This window comes from Gossypium hirsutum, chromosome D01 (genome assembly GCF_007990345.1).
Source record: "Gossypium hirsutum isolate 1008001.06 chromosome D01, Gossypium_hirsutum_v2.1, whole genome shotgun sequence".
Classification (NCBI taxonomy): Eukaryota; Viridiplantae; Streptophyta; class Magnoliopsida; order Malvales; family Malvaceae; genus Gossypium; species Gossypium hirsutum.
Genome location: NC_053437.1, coordinates 33086671 through 33099676, shown reverse-complemented (window position 1 = coordinate 33099676; position 13006 = coordinate 33086671). Strand labels below are relative to the sequence as shown.

Here is a 13006-nt window from a genome sequence, read left to right as displayed (position 1 = left end):
CTTTGCTAGGAAAAGAGGCATGTCGTGCTACAAAGAAGAGAAAATAAACTGAATTCCCACATGGATATAAATCAAAGAAAGAAATTTCTAAACATATACAACTAAATCAAAGAATAAATATTGTAGCAGACCCAATTAGCCTGGGCCCGCACAAATAAATTATTGGGTGTAGCCCAGTTCTCTTCACAGGCCCAACAAACTAAATGGCCCAACAATTAAAGCAGCCAAACCCTAGTGCTGCAAGTCTAATGCCGCAGCAGCCCCCTTGCACGTCACGCCCAACGCCCAACGCCCAGACGCCGCACGTTTCGGAACCAGCCCTCTTCCTCGCGCCGTGCTCTCTATAACCACCTGTAAAAACGGACTAAAAGAGTCCCAATATTGTAAAACAAAAACAACGTGTTCTTGCGGGCTATAAAAGCCTTAGAAAATCTGTAAAAATGGACGGATAATGAATAGGCAGAGAAATAGACAAAAAGAAATAGAAAGAAAAACAGAAAATACGAGTTTTATTAAGGTGATTCTTTAGTTTTCTTTGCGGTTACCGTCGTTTTTGTTTACATTTTTTTTATTTTTTTCCTTTATTTTCATTTTATTTCATTTAAGATAACAAAAAGGGAGGGAAACTTACCTGAAAATGCCATGCCACCGCCATCTCCGCCGTGATCGGAGTTTTGGTGAGAGGGCCAATTCAGCGGCGGCGCGATGATGCTAGGGGCAAAACCCTAGCAGAGCACCAGAGGACCTTTGAGTGTTTTTTATTTTTTTTCTTTTACTCTGTTTCAAATGTTTTTTAAGGGAAAAATCTATTTTAAATAACAGATCAAAACGGCGCCATTTCATCTAAGCCTTGACCCGCGCGGTGACCCAACCCGAAGGGGAGGATCCACGCGTTTGGCTTCAAAGGGAAAATTGCGCATTTAGTCCTTCCCTTTTGTAGCGCGCACCAGTTAAACTCTTTTTTACTTATTTTAAAATTGGACCACATATTTGATGTCCGTTTCAATTTAGTCCCTTGCTGCGCAACGTTTTGGAAGGAGGGGATAATTTCCCTTTTGGTCCTCCACTGTTGTGCGCGCATTCAATGTGGTCCTGTCTTTTAATTTGCTTCAAATTTACCCATTTTTTTCTTCTTTTTAGGTTCAATTTAGTTTTTTTTACTACTTTATTTATTTAATTTTTTTTTTAAATTATGATATATCATGATTTCATTTTTTATTATTATTACCATTATTTCATCTATACCTACGCATGTTTTATACATCATATCTAAGCCTATTTAATACACATGTATTTTAGGTTTTTATATATGAGTGCTTTGTTTTATATACATTATCTTACTTCCTTAATTTTTTGCATCCATATATATATATGCCTATGTACATACGTTTTTGTATATGCTTCTTTTCTTAGACTTTTATATATTTTATATTTTATATATTTATACATACTCATATATTTCTGCTATTTTGTAAATATATACCATGTGCATACTTTTATCCATTTATTTTATTTTCATGACTTTCATATACATATATACACGTTTTATTATTAGTTTTTTATTTAATATCTTACATTACTTTTGATATGTATCCTTGTATATGTGTGTTAAATATATGTGCACACATATTTGCAAATATACTTGTAAATTGTACTTGTATATATATATTTTGTAAATATTCATTCACATATGTTTTAAATTAAAGTTTTTGTATCATATTGTACATTTTTTTAAAAAACATTCCCTTTTTGAAAATATAGTTTGGCTTTAGCCATAAATCAAAATCATTTTCTCTTGATTCAAAGGTTTTTTAAAAAATAAAAAGTAATATTCAAAGTTTGGGGATTTTCAAGGGAAATTGAGTCCTAACGTATTGGGTTCCGATTTTCTTTGTTGATTTCGAATAACCAAGAATATTCTTTATTTTAAATACGTGAGCACAAAAAATTCATTTTTGGGAACTTAACTTGTTGTGCCCTAATGTATTGGGTGTGGCATGTTACTTTCTCAAAATGAAGATTTTCGTATAAAATAAAAGTGATATTCAAGTTTGGGGATTATGAGGAATTGTACCCTAACGTATTGGGACTCGATTTCTTTACATGACTTGAACAATTGATTATCCTTTTGCAAATTTCATCATTCAAGCTTATTTTAAAATCTTTTTTAACTTTCGACACTAAGACATTAAATAGTCAATTTGGTACCGATTTTTGGGCGTTACGAGGGTGCTAACCCTTCCTCGTGCGTAACTGACTCCCGAACTGATTTTCAAAATTCGCAGACCAAAATAATTTTTAAGGTGGGCCGGTCACACCTTAATAAAGGATCGGTGGTGACTTCAATTTTTATTTTTTAAAGTCGACAACTAAAATTTTTGTTTTCAAAAAAGGTGGTTTCGACAGCTTGGCGACTCCACTGGGGACACTTGAGAGTCGAGCCATAAACTGATTATATTTGTCTTTGTGTCGAAAATCAAAAGTTTTAAAAAATTCATGAGTTCCCTTCGCATTCATTGTTTTTTTCATCTTGGTATGTTGGTAACCTTGCATTTGCATTTTGCATTTTATCCTTTAAGTGGGAGCGAGAAACTAGTCCTTCGTGAGGTTTTCACCTCTGTGCAGGGTAGTGGACCTCTTCCAGGATACATCCGTACCTATGTCTTCGTGAGATTTTCATCTCCGTGCAGCCATAGGGAAATGTGTCCCCCTGAACCGAACTCGATCCACATGAGCCTATAATGGGTGAGGATCGAGGAATCTGCTGGTTCGGGTACCCTTACTCTAGAAACTAAACCTCATATAGTGAGCTTTAGGAACTTGACCTAGGTAGAACTATCCCAAAACCTTAGGGGATTCCTGTTTAAGTGTTTCTTGCTATTTTATGTTTGTTTATATCTTTATATGTGATACTGACTTGGGTTTCTTTTGTTTTGATTGCATGACATCATGATTGCATAACATTTCATCCTAAAAGGGCGTTAGTTCACATTCGGTTGCTAGATAGAAAGCTTATCATGGAAAAAGGGTTTCTTGATAAGGTGGAAGATAATGCGGCTGTCCAAACTTGGTTTGAGACAACACAGCAGGAGAAAGGTGATAGTTTGGCCGAAGGATATGTGTCAGAGTTGTGGGACTTCACTTGTGTTAGCGTGACTCAGAATAACCTGCAGGAACTAAAGGAAATCTGGGACTAGTGGAATGATGAGATTAAGCAGCTTTTCTATTCTAGCTATGGTGACTTACCTTACTTGCTCGACTTAAAGGTGGATAAGCACTTGTTTCGTACTTTGGCCCAATTTTGGAATCTTGTCTATAGTTGCTTTACCTTTGGAAAAGTTGATTTAGTGCATACAGTGGAGGAATATACAGCGTTGCTACATTGTTCAAAAATTCAACTGGACAAAGCCTATGCAAGAACTGCTAATGTTATAACCTTTTTGAAGAAGTTGACGAATATTACGGGGATGAGTGAGCAATGGGTCGCAGCACGAATCAAGCAAAAGGGAGATAGTAAGTGCATTCCTTGGAAGAACTTGAAAGATTTAATTCTAGCACACCCGGATACGAGGAAGAAGGTTGATGTCTTTGCCTTGGGTATTTACAGTTTAGTTGTCTTCCCTAAAGCTTTGGGACATATTGATGAAGCAGTCACTGACCTTTTTGACCGTCTTGACAAGGGGATTACACCGGTTCCAACTATTCTGGCAGAAACCTTCAGATCTCTGAATGAATGTCGAAAAGTAGGTGAGGGTAGATTCATTGGATGCACACAGCTCCTTTTAGCATGGTTTCACAGTCACTTTTGGAAGGTGGATAAGGTTTCCTATCGGGGTTTTTTCGGAAAATTATTCGCCCTTGAAGGAAATAGTGGCATTACCGAGGCAGGATGATATCTCAGAGGAAAAATGGATGGCAACTCTTCAGAATCTTCAAGAGGGAGATATTGAATGGAGAGCTCCTTGGATGCTGTCAGATGAGATCTTATATAGGTGTGGAGATTTTGACTGGGTCCCTTTACTTGAGATTTGGGGGGCTATTGGCTATGCACCGTTATTGGTACTGAGACAGTATAGGTCAAGGTAGTTCGTACCAACAACCCATGGATTAGCTCAGTGTGAATTCTCGTATAAGTGTGATGGTTACAAGAAGAAGATACAAGAAATGACTAATGCGTGGAGGTAGACTCGACGATTGAAGAGATTGGCAGTAGGTCCATCAACGACTCCTGAATATATCAGTTGGCTAGGTAGGAGGGTCAATGATAACATACTTGTACCAGGTCAAGGAGACAGTCAATTTGTGGAAAAGCATGTACATATGGTCCCTTCTGAGCTAGAAATTATAAAGCAAGATTTTGAAAGAAGAAATTCTGAGCTCGAGAAGAAGATAGAGAAAATGGAAGAGGAGAAGATGAATTTAAGGCTGGACATAGATGTTCAGAAACTGGAAACTGAAGGCCTGAGAAAAGGGAAGCGCAAAGTCGAGGAAGACCTGAACAGCTTGAAGACAGATTATAAGAGATTACGTTTGTCAGTGAGAACTGCTGGGTTGGGAAAAATCTCAGAGCAGTGGCGTCAATAGGTTCAAGAAGAAAAGGCCAAGGCTGATAGGTGGGAAAAGAGATTTCAGGAGGCTCAAAAGCAAAATAAGTCATTTGAGAGGAGTTTGTCAGAAAGCCAGAATGAAAGAGATAAACTAAAGGCTAGGGTGGCCGAACTTGAGAAGATTGTTTATCAATACCGAAATCGAAATTTAGTGGCAGAACTGCAAGCAAGTTTAAGCAGGATCGAGCAAATGAAGAAAACTATATAGGAATTAGAGATAGCATCACAGAACTATAAAGCCAGGACTGAGCATCTGGAAGCAAACGAAGATCATCAAAGTGAACAGCTTCACTATCTCCAGGATCAAGTTGCAAGAAGGGATCACATTATGGGAGAAGCTGTGGTTCAGATTCAAGGGGTAGCTGAGCACCTGCAGACTTTGGCAATACAGGCTGATATACTAAGTGTGAAATATGAATCGGAATCAGATCAGGGGCAGAAGTTGGCATCATTACTTAGGGAAATTAAAATTCTAAGTATTAGGGCAAGGCCTTATTTATAGTCATTTTATGTAAAGAAATTTTTTCTCTAGTAAAGTTTTCTGAGTGGAATTGAATTATAATTAATGCCTTTTTTGCATTCACCTCATGCATCGCATCATATGCATTAGCATCGCATCATATGCATTAAAGACCTTTATTATATCCTAATTGATTAAAATTATTGCTCAGTTAACCTGGAAACCAACCAACCAACCCGACACCGATACGGCACTCGAGCAAAGACAAAAGATATGGATCAGAGATTAGAAAAGCTCGAACAGTACCAGAAGGAGATGCAAGACCGGCTTCAGCTACAAATGTAGGAGCGGTTAGACAAGATGAAGTAGGAGATGTCTGAGAAGATGCGAGAATCCCAAGAAGATATAGTGGCAAAGTTAACCCAACTGATAACTAAGGGAAGTGATAAAGGAAAGGGCCTCATGGCAAATGTCGATGAGGGAAATAATGATGAAATTCTTTACCCTCCAGGTTTCACCCCTCCACATATGCGAGCCCAAGCTGAATATCCGCGCAAATCTACTGTCACTATCATGCCTCAGCAGTTTCGGGTTGGTATTTAGAACCTCCAAACTGGGCCGGGTTTTAATCCTGAAAATAATCCTATTAACTTTGCCATTCCTGACTTTGATGAAGTGGTTGAGAAGGAAAGAATGAAGGAAGAGTTACCAAAACAGTTGGAAGAGAGATACAGGTGGCTCGAAGAGAAGTTCAAGGCGATGGAAGTCACTGAAAGTTATCGAGGCATTGACGCAAAAGAGCTGAGTTTAGTGCCAGATCTGGTTCTCCCTCATAAGTTTAAGATACCTGAATTCGAGAAGTACAATGGGACGACTTGCCCAGAGGCTCATATCACCATGTTCTGCAGACGAATGGCGGGATATGTTAACAACGACCAACTCCTAATACACTGTTTCCAAGACAGCCTTGTAGGGGCAGCATCCAAATGGTACAATCAGTTGAGTTGTGCCATGATTGGTTCATGGAGGGACCTGGCACAAGCATTCATGAAACAATATAGTCATGTGACAGACATGGCTCCTGATAGAATCACCTTTCAAAACATGGAGAAAAAGCCAAGTGAAAGCTTCAGGCAGTACGCTCAGAGATGGAGGGAGGTTGCGGTCCAGGTTCAGCCACCGCTTCTGGAAAAAGAAATGACTATGTTGTTCATTAACATCCTGAAGGCACCGTTCATTACACATATGCTAGGAAGTGCCACAAAAAGCTTTCCTGACATAGTTATGAATGGCGAGATGATTGAGAATGCCATCAGGAGTTGGAAGATTGATGCGGGAGAGAGTAATAGAAGATCGGCCTCGAAGAGGAAGGAGAGTGAGGTGAACAACACGAGCATGTACAACAAGGGTTACTCAAAGTCAGTAATAGTGAGTCAGCCAGGAAAGATGGCTGCCAGTCAGCAAAGCTCGTCGAGACAGGAGGTCGGCACAAGACGAAGTGTTGAGAGGCCCCAATTCACGCCAATTCCTATGTCATACAGGGAACTATACCAAAATTTATTTGACGCACACGTAGTTTCCTCTTTCTATTTGAAGCCCTTGCAACCCCCGTATCCCAAATGGTACGATGCGAATGCACAGTGCGACTATCATGCGGGAATAACAGGGCATTCCATAGAAAACTGTATGGCCTTTAAGAAGTTGGTTAAAAGGCTCATTGGTATGTGTGTCGTTAAATTTGATGACTCAACCAAGGAAGAAAACTCACTACCAAACCACACAGATGGTGGGGTAAATATGGTGGGCGAAGATAGAAGGATCAAGGCAGACATTGCAGATGTGAAAACTCCTCTGAGATGGGTCTGGAAGGAGATGGTGAAAAGGGGACTAATCGTCTCAGAAAGAAGTTGTGAAAAGAGGGGGAACTACTGTGAGTTCCACCATGAAGTGGGGCATGAAATCCAAGAGTGTAAGGAGTTCAAAGCCATGGTACAAGATATGATGGATAATAGGGAGGTGGAATTCTGTGAAGGAGTTCAAGAGGAGAGTTATGTATGTGCATCAGAGTTGGCATTAGGAGTCCCAAAGGTTAACCGTCCTGTGGTCATCATCTCACGACCCCAGAACAGTGAGGTTGGGGCACGAATAACACCAAAAGTAATCATTAAAAAACTGATTGTGTTTTCATATAAGGATAACAGGATGGTTCCTTAGAATTACGATTGTAATGTGACAATCCCGGGGAAGGAGGATATGGTCAGTAAAGAGGATCAGGATAAAGAAAGGCACTGCGAACATCGAGTAAAGCCAGTGAAAGAAGAAATTTCGGTTGGAAAGAAGAAGAAGGCGATCGAGCCTGAATTGTTGGTCAATGAACCAATCAAGGAGGAGGAAGCTAAAGAGTTCTTGAAGTTCATAAAGCATAGCGAGTACAGCGTTGTAGAACATCTGCACAAACAGCCAGCTCGCATATCTATGCTAGCTTTACTCCTAAACTCGGAGGGACATCGAAATGCACTACTGAAGGTGCTAAATGAAACTTATGTGGCCGACGATATCTCTGTTAACAAGTTGGATCGACTGGTCGGCAATATAAGCGTTGATAATTTAATCTCCTTTAGCGATGATGAAATACCACCTGGGGGTATGAGATCTACTAGAGCTTTACACATCACTGCAAGGTGTAAATGGTGCATATTACCGGGAGTTCTGGTAGACAATGGGTCGGCACTGAACGTATTGCCTCTATCCACGCTCAACAGGCTACCTATGGATAGTTCACATATGAAGTCGTGCTAGAATGTGGTGAGAGCATCTGATGGCACCGAGAGGAAGGTCATGAGAAGAATTGACATATCCTTGTTAATTGGCCCAACTATCTATGAGGTAGACTTCTTGGTTATGGACATCAAGCCTTCTTACAGTTGCCTATTAGGAAGGCCATGGATTCGTTCAGCAGGTGCGGTACCGTCATCGTTACATCAAAAACTGAAGCTGGTGTTAGAAGGCCGGGTAGCGACGATAAATGCTGAAGAAGATATCATCGCATCTGTGACCAACGATGCGTCTTATTTGGAAACAAGTGATGATGAAATCGAGTGCTCTTTCCATTCCTTGGAGTTCGTAAATGCAACATTCATCCGTGAGGGAAACAAGATCCCGATGCCGAGAATATCAAAGACCACAAAGGTGGGTTTGCAATTGACATTTGGGAAGGGAGCATTACCGAGAAAAGGATTGGGGAAATATCTTCAGGGTCGAGTTGAGATTCTAGGGTTGAAAGACAAACAGGACCGTTTTGGCTTAGGACACAAGCCAGATGCTAGGCAGAAGAGGATAGAGCAGGAAAAGAAGCGAGAGAGAAGAAGGGCTCGTTTGACAGGTGATGAAGTCAAATGGGAACCCATGACCTTTCCTCACCTATCCAAGACTTTTGTATCAGGAGGATTCGTCTATCAAGGAATGCTAGGGGTCAGAAGTATTAACACGGAGTTAGAGAGTATTCACGCCGTGTATGAAAAAGCGACGGGAGGAAGAACTTTGCCAGATATTCGTCCTTACGAGTCGGAAAGGGCGCTAAACAACTGGACTGCAGAAGAAATACCTGTAGTTTTTAGGATTTCCTCAGAGTAATGTCCAGAACACCCTTATTGCTTTTTAGCCTAGAAGTGATAAGGATCCCTTTGTGAAATAGGCTCATGTCCAAAAATTCGTTATTTTAATAAAGTTCATGTTTGTAGTCATTTTTGGAACAAATATTTCTTTCCATAAGAGCGGTTATTTTGAATTTTTCCCAAACTACATTTGCATTTCATTCATGACCATATTGCACCAAACAAATTCCTGAATCCATATTGTTTTTATAACAGGTCCTATGATATCAATAATACGAATGTTACTCTTACAAATTTAGAGTCTCCTTTTGAACGAAACACGTGTTTAGAGGGATCGCATGATTTTGAGGATGACGAAGACTATGATTTGTCTCCTGACTTGTTGAAGATGGTAGAAAGGGCCGAGAAACAAATCCTACCTCATGGGGAATCAATAGAAATTGTGAGCTTAGAGGAAGGAAAAGAGGTGAAGATCAGATCTGATATCTCTGCAAAGACGAGACAAGACCTCATCAGACTACTCTAGGAATTCAAGGATGTCTTTGCATGGTCGTACCAAGATAAGCCTGGGTTAAGTACTGACATTGTAGTCCATCGTCTCCCTATAAAAGAAGATTGCAAACCAGTGCAGCAAAAGCTCAGAATGATGAGACCTGATATCGTGTTGAAGATAAAAGAAAAGGTCCAGAAACAGCTTGATGCCGGATTTTTGAAAGAAGTCAAGTATTCTAGTGGGTGGCCAACATCGTACCAGTTCCGAAGAAAGATGGGAAAGTATGAATGTGTGTGGATTACAGGGATTTGAATAAGGCTAGTCCAAAGGACAATTTCCCATTACCTCACATTGACACGTTGGTAGACAATACGGTGGGCTTTTCATTATTTTCCTTCATGGATGGTTTTTCTGGGTATAATCAGATAAAGATGCATCCCGAGGACATGAGAAAGACTACGTTCATTACGTTATGGGTGACGTTTTGTTATAACGTGATGCCGTTTGGGTTAAAGAATGCGGGAGCGACATACCAAAGAGCCATGGTAGCCTTGTTCCATGATATGATGCATAAGGAGATCGAGGTTTATGTTGACGATATGATCGCGAAATCTAGAACGGAGGAGGAACATGTGCAAGTCTTGAAAAAGTTATTCTTAAGATTAAGAAAGTTCCAGCTCAAGCTTAATCCAGTGAAGTACACTTTTGGGGCCAGGTCAGGAAAGTTGCTAGGCTTCATAGTCAGTGAAAAGGGAATCGAGATTGACCCAGACAAAGTCAAGGTAATACGAGATTTACCTCTACCTCGCACTCAGAAAGAAGTTCGAGGTTTCCTCGGAAGACTGAATTACATCGCTAGGTTCATTTCACATCTGACTGAGAAATGTGACCCTATATTTCGTCTTCTGAAGAAACATAACCCTGGTACTTGGGATGAAGAATGCGAAAAAGCTTTTAACAAGGTGAAGCAGTATTTTTCTAACACTCCAGTGCTGTCACCACCTAGCCCAGATAGGCCGCTGATATTGTATCTGACAGTATTTGATAATTCCATGGGGTGTGTGCTAGGCCAACATGATGAAACAGCGAGAAAAGAAAGGGTGATATATTATCTCAGCAAGAAATTCACTGACTGTGAAATGAGATATTCGCCGATTGAGAAGTTATGTTGTGTCTTGATTTGGGCAACCCGAAGATTAAGGCAATACATGTTATACCATACGACTTGGCTAATCTCAAAGTTAGACCCGTTAAAGTACATGATGGAGTCAACTGCTTTGAATGGGAGGATGGCTCGATGGCAGATCTTACTGTCTGAATTTGATATTGTCTATGCAAGCCAAAAAGTTGTAAAAGGGAGCGCAATAGCTGACTTTCTGGCTAGTAGGGCTTTGGAAGATTACGAACCGTTAAGTTATGATTTTCCGAATGAAGACTTGTTGTATGTAGCCGCTACTGAAGAAAGTCCCCAAGAAGGTCACAGTTGGAAGCTAAACTTTGATGGAGCCTCGAACGCTGTGGGCAATGGAATTGGGGCAATCTTAGTATCCCCGAATGGTGATCATTATCCTTTCACTTGCAAATTGGATTTTGATTGTACAAACAACATGGCAGAATATGAAGCGTGCATCATAGGTATTCGTGCAGCTATAGAGCGAAAAATCAAAGTGTTAAAGGTTTATGGAGATTCGGCATTGGTGATATATCAGCTCAGGGGTGAATGGGAAACGAGAGATCCCAAATTAGTCAGTTATCGAAAGTCGGTCCTCGAATTAATTAACGAGTTTGAGGACATCACTTTTTGCTATCTCCCACGAGACGAGAACCAGATGGCTGATGCACTAGCTACTTTAGCCTCCATGATCAAGGTGAATAGACATGAGGATATGAAGCCAATTCAAATGAGCATCTACGAAGACCCGGCTCATTGTTACAACATTGAAGAAGGAGAAATCGATGATAGCCCTTGGTATAAAGATATTCTACGATATGTAAAAAACCGTGAGTATCCTAGCCAGGCAACTGGGAATGAAAAGAGAACTCTGAGAAGACTAGCCATTGATTACGTCTTAGATGAGGAGATCTTATACAGGAGGGGAAAAGATCAGGTACTGTTAAGATGTGTGGATGCCGTTGAAGCAAAGAAAATTCTGGAGGAAGTCCATGAGGGCATCTATGGAACGCATGCCAGTGGGTTCACAATGGCTAAACAGATTATGAGGTTCGGTTATTACTGGTCCACCATGGAACGGGATTACATCAATTACTCCAAAAAGTGCCATAAATATCAAATCTATGGTGATAAAATGCATGCACCTCCTTCGCATCTTCATGTCATGACTTCTCCATGGCCTTTCTCCATGTGGGGTATGGATGTCATCAGGCCAATATCACCGAAGGCTTCAAATGGGCATCGCTTCATATTTGTGGTTATTGACTACTTCACCAAATGGGTAGAAGCTGCTTCGTATGCCAACGTTACAAAGTCATCAGTCAGTAAGTTCTTGAAAAGAGAGATCATATGTCGATATGGAATGCCTGAAAGAATCATATATGACAATGCGCTGAACCTGAACAACAGCTCAATAGCAGAAGTCTGCAGTCAATTCAAGATCAAACATCACAATTCGTCGTCGTATGGCCCAAAAATGAATGGTGCAGTGGAAGCGGCTAATAAAAATATAAAGAAGATTGTGGGGAAGATGACGAAAACCTACAGGGACTGGCACGAGAAATTACCATTTGCCCTTCTTGCTTATCGAACGTCAATCAGGACCTCTACCGGGGCAACGCCTTTTTCCTTAGTTTATGGCATGGAGGCAGTCTTGCCCATCGAAGTTGAAATTCCTTCTCTCCGGGTTTTGACTGAGCTACAATTGGATGAAGCAGAATGGGTTCAATCTCGATACGATCAGTTGAACTTGATAGAGGGAAAAAGGCTAAAGGCTATTCAGCATGGTCAGATGTACCAGAAAAGAATGATGCGAGCCTACAACAAGAAAGTCCGACCCAGAGAATTTCACGAGGGGGACCTGGTGTTGAGAAAAATTCTTCCTCTACAAAAAGATTTTAGGGGGAAATGGATGCCGAATTGGGAAGGTCCTTATGTTGTAAAAAAGGCCTTTTCTGGAGGAGCCCTAATCCTGGCTGAAATGGATGGAAAGAACTTGCCCAATCCAGTAAATTCAGACTCAGTCAAGAGATACTTTACTTGAAGAAGGGAAGGAACCAAGGTGAAAACCCGCAAAGGGCGCTTTGATTCCCAAAAAAAAAAGATGAGAGGCTAAGGTGAAAACCCGCAAAGGGCACCTTAAGACCAAAGGGGATTTGAGTTGAAAACCTAAAAAGGGTGGCTCAAATTTTGTTCGTCACGTGGTAGTCTTGTTGTACCTAAATCGGCAGAAAGGAGTGGACGACATCTTGGGGCATCAACAAAATGCTGTGAACCTCCTAAACACGTGTTGAATTCAGAAGGGTCTTTGAAAAGTTGTATAGAGAAATTCAAAGCAGAGATATCTGGGGCACCTGATCATAGTATTTGTATTGAATTCATTGTTTTAGAATATTTCATTCTTCTTCAATATAAATGTCTCCAGACAATTCCTCTATCATTGGCAATCCATTGCGAGCTATGCTCCCAAATTAATTTTGTTTTATTCATCGTTATGATCTTTTCGCAAGCATGTTGCATTAGAATGACGATTAATGGACTAGTAAAACTTTCACAAGAGAAGTTTTTCATATTACTCTAGAAATCTTTAAACAGCTCAGGAACCTGAAACAGGACTATTGTTTAGACCCTCACCGGGTTAAAAGGTCGGAGATATCTAGG

The 13006-nt window shown here is 40.4% G+C and overlaps 1 protein-coding gene across 1 annotated transcript; it reads left to right on the top strand.

The window, feature by feature from the left end:
* The first annotated feature begins 10436 nt into the window (after positions 1-10436).
* On the top strand, positions 10437-12703 carry LOC107949470 (uncharacterized). The gene is made up of 4 exons (XM_041086369.1): positions 10437-10731; positions 10789-10937; positions 11043-11395; positions 12646-12703. The coding sequence occupies exons 1-4, from the start codon at positions 10437-10439 to the stop codon at positions 12701-12703; spliced, it is 855 nt and encodes a 284-aa protein (XP_040942303.1).
* The last annotated feature ends 303 nt before the right edge of the window (positions 12704-13006 follow it).

What these genes read in the sequence shown, in the direction of transcription:
- LOC107949470 (XM_041086369.1), top strand. Translation starts at nt 10,437, where the DNA reads ATGGAGTCAACTGCTTTGAATGGGAGGATGGCTCGATGGCAGATCTTA. An exon ending in AATCTTAGTATCCCCGAATG is followed by an intron (nt 10,732 to 10,788) that starts GTGATCATTATC and finishes ACAACATGGCAG; the next exon opens with AATATGAAGCGTGCATCATA. An exon ending in ATGGCTAAACAGATTATGAG is followed by an intron (nt 11,396 to 12,645) that starts GTTCGGTTATTA and finishes TGTTGAATTCAG; the next exon opens with AAGGGTCTTTGAAAAGTTGT.